Source organism: Palaemon carinicauda, chromosome 30 (genome assembly GCF_036898095.1).
Source record: "Palaemon carinicauda isolate YSFRI2023 chromosome 30, ASM3689809v2, whole genome shotgun sequence".
Lineage (NCBI taxonomy): Eukaryota > Metazoa > Arthropoda > Malacostraca > Decapoda > Palaemonidae > Palaemon > Palaemon carinicauda.
The window spans coordinates 85,860,793-85,878,448 of NC_090754.1; the positions used below are offsets into that span (position 1 = coordinate 85,860,793).

Here is a 17,656-nt window from a genome sequence, read left to right on the forward strand (position 1 = left end):
CGTTGATTAATTTTCCTTGGTTCTTATCTTGAAATCTTTTTGTTTGAGATTTTCTTTATTGTTTTTTCCCTTACTTTTTGCTTGTCGGTCTCTCACGTTAACTTTAAAATGGCCGACTCCTCCCCTGCTCAGCGTAGGTGTGTTAGTGAGGGTTGTCGTACACGACTTCCTAATGGATCTATTGATCCTCATTCTATTTGTGTAAAATGTAGGGGTAAATTTTGTTCATTAGATGATAGGTGTAATGAGTGTCTTTCCTTAACTAATGATGATTTTGGTACTTACGATCGTTATGTTAGGAGATTAGAGAGAGATAGACTTAGGCGTAGTTCTTCCCGATCTGTGGATAGAACCTTACCTAATTTACCTATTCCTAATCCTGTTCCTTCCCCTGTGGTGGTAGATCAGGAACCTACTATGAAGGACATGTTTACTGCTATTTTGTCTCTTGGTGAGAAAGTTGAGTCCTTAGCAGCCGATAGAAATACTATCTTTTCAGAGTTAAAGGTATTGAAAAACCGTGATTCTATCGGAACTGTGGAAAGTGTTTCAGTGTCTGATGTGGTACCGAAGAATCGTGACTCTCTCGGTGTTGTGACAAGTGTTGATAATGTGGTTAGTGTTGCGGAAGGTGCGTCGACTCGAGTGTCTGATGTGGTACCGAAGAATCGTGACTCTCTCGGTGTTGTGACAAGTGTTGATAATGTGTTTAGTGTTGCGGAGGGTGCGTCGGCACGATCTTGTCGTTCACCTAGCCTTAGACCTCTTTCGAGCTCTCGAACCCATGGGAGAAGTAATGTCGAACGGCTTAAGGGAACGAGAAGCATCATCAATCGTGCAGACGTCCCCTCGAACGTTCCTGTTGCCGTAGCTCAGGTCGTTCACCCTCATCGTAGGAAAGGTGAGGTTCATACGTTATCCCCGTCTTCCGATGAAGGGTCGGGGAGTGAGATCTGGCGGCGAGCGTCGAGACCGCTTAAACGCTCCCATGTTGATTTGGACGCGGCGCGTCAAAACACACAGCGTCGGGAATCGCCTGTGCGGCCAGGATGTAGTTCGTGGGGTTCACCGGAACGTTTCCGTTCTCCCAGCGCTTGCACTCCGGCCAAACGTTCAGATCACCGTGTTCGTGCGGATATGATTCCTTCCGATTCGGACCTTGTAACTTTTCATGCACCTCCTCTTCCATCGGATTGGCTTTCTTCCCCTGAAATGCGTGGTGACATTAGTGCGAATCTTCCTTCTAGGAGTTCTGTTGATCCGAAATGGACTGCGCTTTTGTCTATGAAGGAACAACTCTCTTCGTTGATGGATTCTTATCAACCAAGTGTTGGCGTTGTGTCTGGGCGTTCGATGTCAGACCAGTTATCGCACAAACGTTCGATGGTATATGGCCTTGACGAGTTATCACTTAGACGGTCTCCCATTCACAGTGTTCAACGCCAGGTTGATTTTGATGAGTCGCGTCAGAGAGTTTTGGTTGACCAGTTTGCGTTTTCTGGTCGCGGGGAAGAGCGTCGGCGTCGACAAGTGGACGAGACGCGGCAACAATTTGAAGTAGTGGATCGCCCGCGGCAACAACTTTTGGACGCGGCGCGTCAAAACATTGGTTTACAGCGGCGACATCCTGACTCCTTTGATCGCTCGCAGCAACAGTCCTCGGACTTTACGCGACCTCGCGGCGATCTTCAACAGTTACCTTCTGATTTCAAGCGTTCTTCTGTTCAACAACAGTTGAATTCTAAGCGGTCTAAGCAGTTGTTGGTTGAGGATGATCGTCTACATGTCCGTGTTTCGCATCAATCTACTTCTACTTCTCCCCACCAAATTGACTCAGATGTTGGCCTTGACAGGCAGTCCCATCCAGACGTTGTTCCTTCGGTTCAGGCTGCAGCTGTTGCTGCACTGCCAGAAGACGAACCAGAGGAAAAGTCGGATGAGGATAATCCTATTGAGGAAGTCTCTGAGAATGAGGAGGAGAAGCATTATCAGCATGCTGTGGACCTTCGCAAGTTTATGCTTATTTTGACTGGAATTTTCCCGGATTCTTTTACCCCTGTGGCCCCTCGTTCTCCGCCTTCTGAATTCATCTTAGGTAAAGCTACTAAGGTTCCAGTTTACACCAAGATGGTTCTTTCTCGATCTTCTAAGCGGGCCTTGAAGTTAATGGGTTCTTGGTTGGACTCCAAGAAAGCTTTTGGCAAGACGGCCTTTGCCTTTCCTCCCGCTAGGTTAGCCTCTAAATCTAGTGTGTGGTATGAGACTGGTGAAGTGTTGGGCTTGAGTTTTCCTTCGTCTGCCCAAGGGGATTTTTCAAGTTTGGTAGATGCTTCTCGTCGTCTTGCCTTAAGGAAGACGAAGATTTGGTGGTCCATTCCAGAGTTCGACCATTTGCTTAAAGGTCTTTTCAGGGCCTTCGAAGTTTTTAATTTTTTGGACTGGGCTTTGGGGGCTTTGAGTAAGAGGGTCTCTGATATGACGGAAACGGACACTAGTGGTTTGGTTCATTTGATGTCCTGCTTGGACAAAGGTGTGAGAGATGGCTCCAACGAACTTGCTGCCTTGTTTACAGCTGGAATTCTCAAGAAAAGGGCCACGATGTGCTCCTTCCTCTCCGCAGGAGTGTCTCCCTATCAGAAGACAGGCCTTCTTTTCGCACCTTTGTCTAATTCTTTATTTCCTCAGGAATTAGTGGGCGAGGTGGCTACTGCTCTCACTCAGAAGGCCACACATGACTTAGTTACTCATTCGACTAGGAAAGTTTTGCCTCCGTCTTTCTCCTCTCGAAAACCTAAGGAATCTTCTTCTGGGTTTCGTCCTCAGTCCTTTCGTGGGAAGCCCTCTGGGAGAGGCTCTTTTAAACCAGAAGGAAGGAAACCTAGAGGCAGAGGGGGCAAGTCCGGCCGAGGTAAAGTCTGACTGCCCTCTCCTTCAGACAGCAGTGGGGGCCAGGTTGACTCACTTTTGGGAGGCTTGGGAGAGGAATGGAGCGGACCCCTGGTCCGTCCAGGTGTTAAAGGAAGGCTACAAGATCCCCTTCCTGACCAATCCTCCTTTAGTCACAGATCCAGTGGATCTTTCGCCCAAATACAGAGAGGGTCCCAAGAAACAAGCCATGCTTCTACAGATGTCTCTTTTATTAGAGAAACGAGCAATAGAGGAAGTGCAAGATGTTACGTCTCCGGGGTTTTACAACCGCCTTTTTCTAGTACCCAAGAGTTCCGGGGGGTGGAGACCGGTTCTGGACGTAAGTGTGCTCAATGGTTACGTCCAAAACTCGACGTTCACCATGGAGACTCAGAAAACAGTTCTGGCAGCTGTGAGGAAGGACGATTGGATGGTCTCTTTAGATCTTCAGGATGCCTATTTCCACCTTCCGATTCATCCCAGCTGCAGACGTTATCTGAGGTTCATGGACGGAAACAAGGTCTTCCAGTTCAGGGCTCTTTGTTTCGGACTTTGCACGGCTCCTCTATTGTTCACCAAGATCATGCTGAACGTGGCAAGCATGCTGCATTCGAGGGGAATCAGGGCCTCTCTGTATCTGGACGATTGGCTGATAAGAGCCTCCTCAGCCGATTGTTGTTTGAAGGACCTCAAGATGACTTTGGATTTCTCCAGAGAACTGGGTCTCCTGGTGAGCTCGAAAAAATCACAACTCATTCCATCCCAGGAGATTCTTTATTTGGGGATGGAGATTCACAGTCGGAGTTTTCGGGCTTTTCCGTCGTCGGTGAGAATCCAAGCAGCCCTCCTAAAAGTACAAACGTTCCTGAAGAGAGATCTTTGCTCCGTCAGAGATTGGATGAGCCTTCTGGGGACTCTCTCGTCGTTAGAGAAGTTCGTGACCCTGGGGAAGTTGTTCTTGCGTCCTCTTCAGTTTCATCTCAACCGCCATTGGAAGAAAGGGGACAGCCTCGACAGGGATTGCATTCCCATCTCGACTTCCATCAAGTCTCATCTTCAATGGTGGAACAACGAGCCCAGACTGAAAGAAGGCTTGTCTTTACTTCAGAGGAACCCAAACCTCGTGTTGTGTTGCGACGCCTCCAACTCGGGGTGGGGAGCCACTCTAGAGAAGCAGGAACTTTCGGGGACTTGGACGGTAGAGCAAACCTCTCTCCACATCAATCAAAAAGAGCTTTTAGCTATTCATCTGGCTCTCATCGGCTTCGAAAAGCAGATCAGGGGCAAGGTAGTCCAAGTCAATTCGGACAGCACGACAGCTCTGGCCTATATTGCGAAACAAGGCGGGACCCACTCTTGGCCTCTGTTCGAGATTGCAAGACTGCTCCTCATCTGGGCGGAGGAAAGGAAGGTGACTCTTTTGACGCGGTTCATCCAGGGAGTCAACAATGTGAGCGCAGACAGACTCAGCAGGAAAGGTCAGGTTCTCTCCACAGAATGGATTCTGCACCCGGACATCTGCAAGAGTCTGTGGCGGTTATGGGGTCGACCTCTCGTGGATCTCTTTGCCACCGCGAAGACCAAACGACTAGAGTGTTATTGCTCTCCGGTTCCAGATCCCGAAGCTTTTCACATAGACGCTTTTCTGATGAACTGGTCACACATGGAGGTTTATGCCTTTCCTCCGTTCAAGATCCTTTACAAAGTGATTCAGAAGTTCGTTTCACACGAGGAGACCAGAATGACACTGATAGCTCCGTTCTGGCCGTCAAGGAGCTGGTTTCCAGAGGTACTGGAATGGATGGTGGATGTCCCGAGAAGCCTTCCCATGAGACCCGATCTTCTCAGACAACCTCACTTGGCCCGAAATCATCAAAACCTCCGAGCTCTACGTCTGACTGCCTTCAGACTATCGAAAAACTCGCTAGAGCTAGAGGATTTTCGAAGAAGGCAGCCAAGGCAATTGCAAGGGCAAGAAGGTCTTCAACCATCAAGGTGTATCAGTCCAAGTGGGAGTTGTTCAGGGAATGGTGTAGAACTAACGCGATTTCCTCTTCCAGTACATCGCTTTCCCAAATAGCAGATTTTTTCTTGGACCTTAAAACTAAGCATAACTTCTCGTCATCAACTATTAAAGGTTACAGGAGTATGTTGGCGACGGTTTTTCGACACAGGAACCTAGACCTTTCTGATAATAAGGATCTACGAGATTTACTTAGGTCTTTTGATACGACCAAGATGATTCAAACGGCTCCCATCGCCTGGAATTTGGATGTTGTCCTTAAATTTCTCATGAGTGACAGATTTGAGCCTTTACACTCGGCTTCATTTAAGGACTTAACCTTGAAAACCCTTTTTCTAGTTACCCTCGCCACTGCGAAAAGAGTTAGTGAAGTTCACGCTTTAAGCAAGAACATTGGTTTTCGGAATGGGAAAGCCATTTGTTCTTTGCAACTGGGGTTTCTGGCCAAGAACGAAAATCCTTCTCGACCATGGCCCAAATCCTTCGAGATTTCTAACCTTTCGGATTTGGCTGGCGATGAATTGGAAAGGGTTCTCTGTCCAGTTAGAGCTCTACGTTGTTATGTGGACAGAACTAAGAATCTGAGAGGTAACTCAGACGCTCTGTGGTGTGCAGTTCGGAAACCCTCGATGCCCATGTCCAAGAATGCCTTGTCTTTTTTCGTTAGATTGTTGATTCGAGAAGCTCATGCTCAGTGTGATGAGTCGGATCAGAGGCTCCTCAAAGTCAAGACACATGAAGTCAGAGCGGTAGCGACTTCAGTGGCCTTTAAACAGAACCGTTCTCTGCAAAGTCTGATGGATACAACATTTTGGAGAAGTAAGTCTGTTTTTGCATCCCATTATTTGAAGAATGTTCAGACTCGCTATGAGGACCTTTTTACGTTGGGTCCTTTTATAGCTGCTAATGCGATAGTAGGTGAATGATCTACCACTACGTTCCCTTTTTTCCTAATACCCCTTTTCTATCTCTTGGAACTCGTTTTTTATGGTTGTTTGTGGAGATTGGGCGTCAGTCTTCCGCAATCTTTGATTTGGCTAGGTGGTCATTTTGTTCCTTGAGTGCACCCGGAACAAGGGTATTGGTTGAGGTCCTGTCATGTTATAGGTGTTTGTACCGTTTGACAGCTCCTAGAGATTTTCAGCCCGAGTGGATTACTGGATCTCTTAAGGATAGCGGACGAAATGAGGCAGAGTATCATTGCTGTCAGCTTCCTTATCAGGTGAGAACTGCTTAAGTTTATTGTATGTAACCCTTAAGTGAATTTTCTGTATGTAGCTGTCTCTGACCCGCCACCAAGGGGTGTCAATCAGCTCTTTTATATAACCAGCGGGTAAGTTTTATATTTAAAAATGATATTTTCATAATAAAATAAATTTTTGAATATACTTACCCGCTGGTTATATAAATTTAACACCCTCCCTCCTCCCCTCTAGAGACTACCTATGGTATGGCTATGAGGCATGGAAGAACTGGAGTTGGTGTGTAGTTCCACCTGTTCTACCGCTAGGGTGCGGTTGGTACACCTGGCGTATCTTCGATAGCGCGAGATTTGAATTTTCTGCCCTGGCGTCAGGGACTTCAGCTCTTTTATATAACCAGCGGGTAAGTATATTCAAAAATTTATTTTATTATGAAAATATCATTTTTGAAGGTTTACGAACTGCAACATCGTGTTGGTTTGAATTTCCGTAGGGTTCTCCAGTATTACCTTATGCATCAGAAACTTAGAGCCTTACTGATACCTTAGACCATAAACAAGTTACAACTCAAAGATCTAAAGAAAGAATAATGATGAGGCTCTTAAAATTTGATATTTTTGACGTAAAATAAAATTGTTTATGATTTAGTAACATAAACTGAGAGCATTCTTGAAATATCATTGATCCCCTTCAGGTCTCGCTTTAAATATTCATTGATAAACTTCTATAAAAACTGCTTTTTTCAGTGAAGTTAAGTATCTCTTTATAAGTATAACTTTCAACATAGTTTAACTTATCTATTGATCTTACCTTTGTGTTGCTTCCAGGAAAACACTACACAGTTGATTACTTAGCCCCCTCATGCATTAGTTATAATCTTTTGTTTTCTTTATATTTTATTGCCATTATCAAATAAAAAATGGCTTCGTAGGGAGGTATTGCTGTCAGTAGGCATTACTTACAGGTCTTGGCAGCATGCTTTAGGTCCTTTACTGCACTCACTTTTAGCCTTCAGCAATCCTCCGATCATGTATCCTTTCTTCCATTTTGCTGTCCAATGTCTCATCTTGTACAGCAAAAATTTCCCTCAGTTGCACTTGGGCACTGAACGACCTCCCAGGTCCCAGTGCTAGGCTTTCAAGCCCAAATTTGTAAATCCAATAACAAGATTGAATATTTCTTTGGTGCAAATTTCAAAAATGAGGAAAAAATATGAAAGACAAACAAAATTTAATTGTTTTAAGTGAACAATATTGTAAAATAAAATACATAAATTAAATATATAAATATAATACATGAAATTTAAAATGCAGTTCATCAAAAGTTATAAAATTTAATCAAGTTATAACTGGAATACAGTACATATAATTGAAGTTCTACATCACAATCTTAGCGTTAAAAGGGGCATCATACTGTATTATCAAATGTCTTATCATCAGAGTTCAAAGACTATTACAAAAACATTAATCACATACGAATGAACTGGAAAGGCTTATCATTACAGAAGCTGGAGCCTACATTAAAGATTCAAAAGTGAAACTATCATATTAACATGTTTTGCCTTTCATGGTCCCTATTATTTCAAAATGTGAATATACTGAAGTATATTTTATAGAGTACAGATAAAATAAAGTATTGTTTTGATACTCATGGGTGAACTTACTAAGAACTCAAAATTATGACAAATTCGTAGATAATTTGTATTTTTCCTAACAATACAAACCTTGGCTATATATTTAGGGGTATTACTTTCCACGAAGCTGAAATGACGAGCCATTAAATTTTAGCGAGGGTTAACTACCCACACCGCTAGTTAGCGGGGGGTTGAGAGGGGGCTAGCTTGCTACCACTCCCACTCACACACCGGTGATTTAGGTCACTTTGCTTGGAAGTAGGACTTCAAGGGGGATAGGGGTGGCAGGCAAGTTTGTATAAATAGCTAAGGTTTGTATCGTTAGGAAAAATACAAATTATCTATGAATTTGTCATTTGTTCCATAACTGGAATACAAACCTACACTATTTATTCAGGAGTGACTCACCCATTAGGAAGTGTGGACGTCTCTGCCAATCTGGCTTTTAGCTTTACCTGAGGGCCTCTTATCTGTGTATGTTAGAAATCAAAATAAGGAGTCCCTGCGCCTTGCTAAAACCCTGCTACGCAAGGTCTGCGGCCTACGCAAGCTGTGTGTTGAGATATTTAGAAGTGTGACTGTCTATGTAAAGTTATTCCGAGTTTTTTGTAAGAAAAACTGTGGTAAACAAGACTTTCCCAATACCACCTCGCCAGGGTATGGGGACACAACAGTATTAGCTTAATACTAGGTACAGAAGGTAGCATGGTTTACCTGTAAGTGGTTTGAGGTCAGCTTATGCAGAGAATCTAGGATGTTGCTTTCCCCAAGAGAGGGGAGGATGAAGAAAAGAATAGGAGCCAGTCAAATCTTTTCATTCTTGCAGGCTAAAACCGGGTAACAGTTCCCTCAACCTTCTGCTACTTGCCCAATAAGGAGCTTGAGGTATACAACCAGCTGTTGTGCAGCCACCACAGGACCGATACAGATTGTATCGAGTTCCTGTGGGTCACGTCTTGCAGGAGAAAGGTTGTGAAAGTCACCTGAAGCATTCACACCCTTGCTTGTAAAACCTGCATCACAGAGTAATCTGCGTGGAGCTACTGGCATCGTGAGTCGACATGTTGGGTGAGGATCTGGATTCAGGGCGTAATTGATGACTCTTTGAATCCAGCAGAGATGATGTTTTGGTGATCCTCCTTTTGTCTCTTCCAGTGCTGATGACAAGAAAAGTGACCCGGGTGGGCTGTTGCCATTCTCTTAAGGTAGAGCCTCATACCTTACCCCTGGTACAGTAACAGATGATCTGGATCATCAGTTACCGAGTGGAGACTTGCGTAAGATTCGTCACCTCTGGAGACTGTCTGGTGACATACTCGGGGACAAAACTGAATGTTGCCTTTCACCCTTCTCATTAATGGGCGATGTCGAAAGAGAGACCATGAAGTTCCTTGACTCAAATGGCCGCTGCCAAAGTGTGTAGGAACAAAGTCTTCTGAACCAGGTGAAAATTTTTTGCTTGGTGAAGTGGAACATAAGGTCCCCTTAGAGACTGGAGAACTTGAACCATGTTCCGAGAGAAAGGTCTCAATTCCAACAGGGAAAAGGCAAGTTTAAGTCCGTATGAGTTAGGAAAGATCTAGCGATGAGAGGATGTCCCTTCCTTTCAGTTTGAAAGCAAGGCTCAAGGTTGAGTGATCGTCCTTACCTGTTGAAACTGAAAAGGGGGTCTTTTCCTCTAGCATATACTTGAGGATTCCGGTATTGCCGGAATAGAGGTATCGAGTGGAGAGAGACGCTTTCCCATGACACCAACCACGGAAGACGTTATACTGCCTGGTAGACTGATGCTGTGGAATTCCACAGATATATAGACAACCTTTTTGAAACTTAATGCAAAAAGCCTCTGTAAGAGAGGAGGTACTGGGTAGTCTCCAGGCGTACAATCATAGCAAAGCTATAGCTTGTGGTAGATGTCGAAGTGTGGTTGTTTGTGACATGGAGAGGGTTCTCTTGGAGGCTCTATCAGGAGCTGCAGAAGGTTTGGAAACCATTCTGTATAAAGCCATAGCGGAGCTATGAGAGTCCTTGAGAGGCTGATCGATGTTCTAGCCTCCTTGAGTGCCCTTCTCCAGACAAAACAGGGACAAGACATCAACGCCATTGTTGTACCCACCATTGTTGGCATGTTTCTTGCCAGAGGCCCTTGGGGTATAGGACTGGGGAGCAGCGGAAGCCTTAGGTTCAGGGGTGTTGCGAACAGATCCCTAGTTGGAGAACTCCATAAAGTCGGGACTTTGTCGGCTACAAGGTGATCCAAAGACCATTTGGTACACCTTATCTGAGATGCTGTGCACAGATTGTTGGCGAGCACATTCCTCTAGTGTGGAATGAAGCGGGCTGATAGTGGTACCGAACGGACTTCGGCCCATCTTAGTATTTATACTGCTAAATGAGAAGAGGCTGCGAGCAAGTTCCTTCTTGTTTGTCAATGTGAGCCTCTATGTCAGCGTTTCTCAACCTTTGATAGCTCATGGCCCCCCTCACCGAGTGGCTAACACTCGTGGCCCCCTGCCCTTCAATAAAAAAAATGCAGTTTTTGTTTTATGTTGTTTATTCAGTCACTAAAATTATAAATCAAAGTAAAAATTTTTGCTGAACAATATAATCAATGAGACACTTGCTGTTGGGCTCGTGTGACGAGGCCTCTTATGTCCGGCTCCGTCTTGGACACAGCAAGGCGAATATCGTTCCCAGCATCAAGACGGTTTCTGGACTTCGTTTTAATGGTCGCCAGGTCAGAAAATCCAGATTCGCAAAGGTATATTGTGGCGAATTGAACGTGCATTTCGGATGCCTTCTTGCTGAGTAGTGGATATGCATCCTGAACAGACAACCAGAAGCTGGAGAGGTCTTCTCTGTTACTGAAGGCCAGCTTCATTGCTTTTGAGACCTTCAACTCTGCGAGCTCCTCTGCTTCGTCTTCAGTAGGTTCAATTTCGGTGTTGAATGGGTCTCTGTGCCATGGAACATCCAATGGAGCATCGTCGAAATAAGATTTGAACTCAGCGGAGAGAATGTCGAGATGTCCAATGATGCAATCTTTGATGCCGATGGGAAGTTCAATCCTCTGCGTCTGCAGATGCTCGTCCAAGAAAGGAAACGAGGCTGTGGATCCGGCCTCGATTCGTGCCTGCCAGACTCCCATTCGAGCAGACAGTCCGGCAAGCTTGTCTTGAACGTCACTGACTGTCACATCATGGCCTTGCAAAGACTGGTTCATTTCGTTGAGTCGGCCGAATATATCGGCCAGGTAGGCAAGCATCATGACGAACTTTTCATTGTCGAAATGGACATGGAGGTTGTTTTCGTTCTCTCGCAGGAAAATTTCTGTCTCCAACCGGAGTTCATACAATCGAGAGGGGCATTTCCCCCTTGATAGCCAACGAACTTTGGTGTAAAACAGAAGTCCCACATGTTGCGCCCCCATTTCGTTGGCCAGAAGTTGGAAGAGCCGATGATTTTTGGCCTTTGCACGAATGAAGTTGATCACTTTGACCGCAATGTCCATGACTTCCAACAAACGCGGCGGTAGAGTTTTTGACGCAAGAGCATATCGGTGTAGTGAACAGTGGGAAGACGTCACGTGGGGCCATTCATTCTTCACAAGCGTGACGAACCCTCCTTTAACGCCAATCATCGCTGGGGCACCATCAGTACAAATGTGCTTGAAATTCTGCCATCTGAGTCCATTCACTTCAAAAAAAAGAGTCCACGATGGCTTTGACATCTTTTGCTGTCGTTGTGGTTGGCAGGGTATTGCAGAATAAGAACTCTTCCTTCATCTTTCCTTCTTTCTCGTAGCGAGCGAAGGCGATCAACTGGCTCTCCAGAGCGTTGTCGGTAGACTCATCAAGTTGAAGGCTAGCCTGGAGTGTGCTTTGCTTGATTTCACAGCAAACTTGACGGCACACATCAGCGGCCATGTCATCAATCCGTCGCCCGATCGTGTCATTAGAGAGCGAAACTTGCTGGATTTTCTTTTTTGCCTCTGGTCCGATCATCAGTTCCACCATTTTCTCTGTACATGGCTTGATAAGTTCCTCAGCAATAGTGTGCGGCTTCTTGCACTTCACAATTCGGTATGCCACTTCGTAGCTGGATTGAAGAGCAGGATTTTCTTCTGGCCGGAATCCAAATTTTGGAAGTGTCGCTTTACGATCGTACCGTGCTCGTTTCGTAGACAGAGCATCAATATTATCATCTTTCCTTTGGGGATGCACCTTGTCGTGATGGTTTGAAAGTTTGGAAGGACGTAGTGATGCATTTGCCATCACCACTGAGCAGTGCAGACATTGTGCGCAGTCCACGCCATCTCGAATGACCTTCGTGAATCCAAACTTGACGTAGCTGTCTGTCCACTTTCGAACCTTCGACATCTGAAAAACAACAACAACAATAACACGGTAAAAAATTTGGTTTAAAAAGTGCTCTTTCAAAACAAAACAAAAATAAAAATCGTAGCACGAAATTAACTTGTTACGATTTTTCTTGCTGTGGTGCACTGAGGCCTGCATGGGTGGTGTAGGTATCAACCCTACACAACCCATGCAGGCCGCAAACCATGCTCGTCAAGGCCACTACGGTCATATGATAATATAAATGTAAAGTGAACATGTATAATTAGTGTAAAAATATTTTATCTCAAAAACTTAGCGAAATATACGGAAAACCAATATGACATGAGAACACGCACTTTTCTTTCCTCTGTCCAGTCCAGTAGGATACTGGCGCCAAGGAGCGTGCCAGCACCACGGGAGTGATAGCGCATGCGCACAACAGACAGTGTGAGATTTCTGCGTTGGCCTAGCGTACCCAAGCGTCCACGAACTTGCGTCTAGCTGTGCCACACTTTAACTGGACGTTGTTGTAGCGGTGGTGAACTTTGCCGGAGCGGAAAATTGACCGCTCTTCACCGCTTGCAATATTTTGTGCATCTCAAAACTTTCGCAGCGGTAGGAGGGACCATCAGCGGTGGCCGAGCATATACGGCGTTGCCTTAACGGGGCCCAACTTCTATTTAACGTTGGTGAATGATTACGACCGGTGATGAATTTTTTTCACCGCTCCAGGAACTAATCACTGTGTAAAAAAATCAGGCAAATTGTTTAAAAAAAAACTCTTCCCCTATGACCGAAGTCTCGTCACCTTAACTATACACTCCAAGCTTCTGCATTCTGAATTGCATTTTTCAGTGTCCGCTTGTGGCCCCCCTGTTGAGAAACGCTGCTCTATGTGGTGTGTGGTGTTGCTCATCACATCACTGAGTGGCCCGTTAGGAACTGATGAGGCTGTTGAAGGACCAGAAAGTTGGCCTTCATCTCTTAAGAGATTTAAGTGACGGTACTTCGGACTCTGTCCAGAGGGCTGAGGTCGTGTGGTGCAGCGCTATGGTCCCTCCTCTCTTCTTTTGATGTGTCTAAGCACAGCATCAAGTCTGATGTAGATTCTCGACTGACACCCATCCCTTGAGGTTCGTCCAAACTTCTGGTCCCATGGGTCAGAATGTCTAGGGGATCGAATGCCCAATTCCAATCGGACTCAAATCACTCTGGGCTGGGAGTCTCGTTTTGAGAAAGGGTCTTGTGACTTTTCTACGCCTGTCTTTGATGAGAAGGTTTTGTGGAGATTAGTGTCTAGAATCATTCCCAGATACACCAGTCTTCTGAGAGGGAAGTAGGGAAGACTTCCATAGGTTTACCTTGATCACTGGATCTTGGTAAAAAGACTTCAGAAGTTTCGGTGCTAATACATAGTTGCCACCAAGTCTGCTAAGGTCAGTTAGGTGTCCAGAAACGGAGACAGAAGCCGATCCTGTGAAACCAGGATGGGTGTAGTGGAGAGACCGAAGCACAGTGCCCTAAACTGTTGTTTCTTGTTTGTCTAGAATGAATCTTCAATCCTTCCTAGATAGATGGTTTGGGCCTGGAAGTATGCGTCTTTTAGGTGCAGCATGCAAATGAAAACCTGAGGTCTTAGCCCTTGTTCGAACTCCAACATGGTGTGGACATCGACCCAAAAGGACAGCTTCTTGCGGATCCTTTCGCATGGGAGATTGTTGACGCTGGGGTCTAGACTCGTGGCGTAAAGGATCGGACGCCATACCCTGTGTAAGGATTCTTCCCTGGGAGAGAACTCCTTTAACTGATAGAAGTAAGGCAACGCTTAACCCTACCATGCGACCTGATGTGATTGATGCTATTCCTTAGAGCAGCATCAGTCTGGCAAATGTTAATCAATAGTTAACGGCTGGGTATCGTGGTTACTGTGCAGTTGGAGAGCGCTCGCAAGTAGTTACCTGTCGACAATCCGCTGATGAGGGTTGTCGATCGTTTGCCGATCACTTTAGTGGATTGGTGTGATAGCGAACAGCCAGTAGCGAGAAGTGTGTTGTATACCTTCTGATCTAGGGAACCAAGGGCAGAGGTTGACTAGTAAGTCCAAGTCACGAACTGCTGGCAAATTGTTGATTATCAGTGAATCGGCGATCTGTGAGCCGAAGATGGTAACTGACAGGCAGATGAAGGCTGTCTGGTCAGTCAGCCAAGGAAGGTTGGCAATAAATGAGTTGGTAATCTGCTTGGAGAGCCCTGAGAGATAGCAGAATGGTTTAATGATAGTCAGTGGGTGTTGGTGAGCCATTGATGATCAGCGATCGATCCTGGACTGGTGATCGGTGAGCTAGAGATCAGCAAGCTGACAATTGGTTGGTCAGAGATCAGCAAGCTGACAATTGGTTGGTCAGAGAACAGCAAGCTGACAATGGGCTGGTCAGAGATCAAGCGAGCTGGGGTCTATGATCGAAGAAAGATGAGCTGCCCATCGGCGATCTAATGATCAGCAAGCTGATGACTGGTTATTGACTAGCAATTGGCGATCGGCACGCTAGCAATCGGAGATCGTTAGCAATTGGAGATTCTAGAGGTCAATGGTCAGAGAGAGATGAGCTAGCAATTGGCTATCTGGTGATCGGCGAGCTAGCGATCAGCAAACAGTGATCTAGCGATCAGTTGGTTGATGATTTCTTGTTCTCTGACAGTGGCACTGTCAAGAAAAAACTCCTGAAGAGACAGGGACCAAGGGTTCCCTGTGAGGAGTCTCGACCGATGGTAGATGCATTTGATTCCCCATGGAAGATGGAATCTTCGGAATCTTGAACCCTTCTGTGAAGCCTCCTCCCTCTTTTCCCGGCGGCCATGCTGTTATGCATTTGCGAGTTGAGGAATGGGGCAATGGTGACCTGTCAAAAAGTTTTTATTCTTTTTGCCTATTGGGGAGTGTGCAGGAGAGTACTGGAGTGATGGCACACAGGCTGCTGCTGGTGCTCAGTTTCTGCTGAAGCGCAGTTTTCGGTGAATGCGCAGGTGAGTGCTGGCTCTTTGGCAAGAGCTGGCGCATTGGATCCGAGACTGCAATTGCGCAGGAGAGCGCTGGCTCTTTGTGAAGAGCTGAGCGCATTAGCGAGTGCTGGATCTGAGAGAACAAGTGAGCAGGAGAGTGCTGTATCTGAGTGCACAAGTGTACAGGACAGCGCTGGCGTGCAGTAAGGCACTGTGTAGGGTATTATGCAGTCTCCCTAGAATGCGCAGAAGCAAGGGCGGGTGTCTGGGCATGCGATTATGGGTGAGAACTCGCGCACAAGAGAGCGCTGGCGAGCGCGGGAGGCTGCTGCTGTCCCGCGCACGCGGAAGCAATGGTGCGCAGGAGAGAGCTAGCGTGCAGGCGAATGGTGGTGCGCAGAAATCGTTGGCGTGTAGGACAACGATGGCGCGCGCACAGAAGAGTGCTTGCGCGTAGGACAACGATGGACGATCAAGAACTGGGATGTGCCCTTTTGAAGGGCGAACATCCACCGATGGAGATTGCGAACGATCAACAGAAGAGTCCAGGACCGAAATCCAAGGACTAGCTGCAATGCGAGGTTGCGCTGGTAAGTCGGCAGGTCAGCTGGTTGGATGATCAGGAACTGGGATGTGCCCTTTGGAAGGGCGAACATCCACTGCAGCGTCGTCAGGAGAAGGTTCAGGAACAGATGACGCCCATGAGGGCCAGTAGACCAGCAAGCTGACCTTCAGCAGTAGCAATCCTCCGAAGAGGAGTCTCTATGAGTGGCCCCTCTCGCGAACGAGAGAGGTGATCACTTAGCAGGAGAGACTTGCCTAAGACTATGCTCCACCCCCGAAGGAAGAGAGACTCAGCAAGGGGGGAGTGTAGTCTAGGCAAAGACAGCAATAGCAGTCGATGAAGTGATGAAGATGCAGGATGCAGGAAGTTCTCCCTCGGAATGGAGAAACAACCTCACACCTGGGGAGGAAACTCTCCCTCGGAAGGGAAAGTTGCCCAACCCCTGGAGGCGAACCTCCAGGTAGCGGTCTAAGATGATCTGACGAGAGCAGTACCTGAGGAAGCGTAGCCGGAGCTAGTTCCTCGAAGTGCTGATCAGGTGTTGCCACGGGCAAGGGAAGGGAAGGTTCCCTGGCCTTGCTCAAGTGTCTTGAGAACCTGTTGTATAAGTTTCACACGCACAGCACAAACACTGAAAAGGAAACTTACAACATTTCTATACATATATATATATACATGAACATTAAGAATATTTTCTTATATATATACAGGTACATATAAGAAAAAGTAAGTTAAAAGACAAAAATTAATGCCAGTCTAGAATAGGCAAGGAGGAAGAGCGGATACAACCGCTCTCCATCCGAGCCTAAAGTAAAGTGAGCTAAATCACCGGTGTGTGAGTGGGAGTGGTAGCAAGCTACCCTCCCTACCCCCCGCCCACTAGCGGTGTGGGTAATTAACCCTCGCTTAATTTTAATGGCTCGTCATTTCAGCTTCGCAGAAAGTAATACCCCTAAATAAAAAGCATAGGTTTGTATTCCAGTTAAGGAACAAATATATATTGCAGGAGTTGAAGGTAAGATAAAGCAAACAAAATTTGCATAAAAATTGAGTACAGAATACTCAAAGTATTGACTAGAGCTTTAATAAGACCAAATATCTTCTAAAGTAAAGGCAAGCATAATAGATAGAAGCTTTCACATTGCCATGATACAAACGTATAAGAAAAGTACAATATCATAATAATTGGTCATTTCATTAGCTGAAAAGAAGTTGGACACTATGTCTTCAGGTAGAAATTTTGCATTGTAAAGCATAAGATGAGAGACGAGTCTAAAGGATGGCATGAGTAATATGAAAATTAAATGTATGAGCTTGTCACCACAAGAATACATCTAGAATTAGAATTACTTTTAATGTCTCTGACATGAGATGTGGTATGGTACTTTGGCCACACTAAATTATCTTGCCCAAATACAACTGATGTGACTAAAAATTGTTCATGTTTAAATATTAAAAAGGGCAAAGAAACATAATCTCTTCTGATGGCTTTTGAGACACAAAGCTACCATGCCTTTAGAAACTGGACAACGAGAACTGAAAAAAACAATAGAAAGTGGGATGATAAAACTTTGAGAATATATTTACACAATTCTTGAGACCAGAGCATTTCCTCTCATCATCCCCAGCATTTGTGAGAAAAGGAGTAGTAAATAACTTTCAAGTTCTGACACTAATTTCTTGGTATAAGCGACTTGCACATCACCAAAACTAGGAATTAGGATACAAGTGTAGCAATATAAAGTAATGATAGGAAACAAATGTGCAAAATCTTTCGATATATTACAATTTACTGTTGTGTTATTTCCAATGAACTTAGTCTTTGCTTTCATTAACATTATCTCTCCCAGAGAAGCATTACTGCACTCTCAGGCATTCTTGGGGATAAATCTAAACTGCTGATAAATGAACCCCTAGAATACTGCTAATACATATCAATAATTAGAGTGTGTTACTTGAAAATGACACCTTGCTGGTTAGGCATCA

The 17,656-nt window shown here is 45.4% G+C and overlaps 2 protein-coding genes across 2 annotated transcripts; both read right to left on the bottom strand.

Moving 5' to 3' along the window:
* Positions 1-10,373: 10,373 nt before the first annotated feature.
* Positions 10,374-11,405, bottom strand: LOC137623626 (protein FAM200A-like). The gene has a single exon (XM_068354458.1). It carries the CDS (start codon positions 11,403-11,405, stop codon positions 10,374-10,376), a length of 1,032 nt encoding a protein of 343 aa, XP_068210559.1.
* Positions 11,406-11,463: 58 nt separating this feature from the next.
* LOC137623627 (protein FAM200C-like) lies at positions 11,464-12,144 on the bottom strand. Its single transcript, XM_068354459.1, has one exon. The coding sequence runs from the start codon at positions 12,142-12,144 to the stop codon at positions 11,464-11,466; it is 681 nt and encodes a 226-aa protein (XP_068210560.1).
* Positions 12,145-17,656: the final 5,512 nt, after the last annotated feature.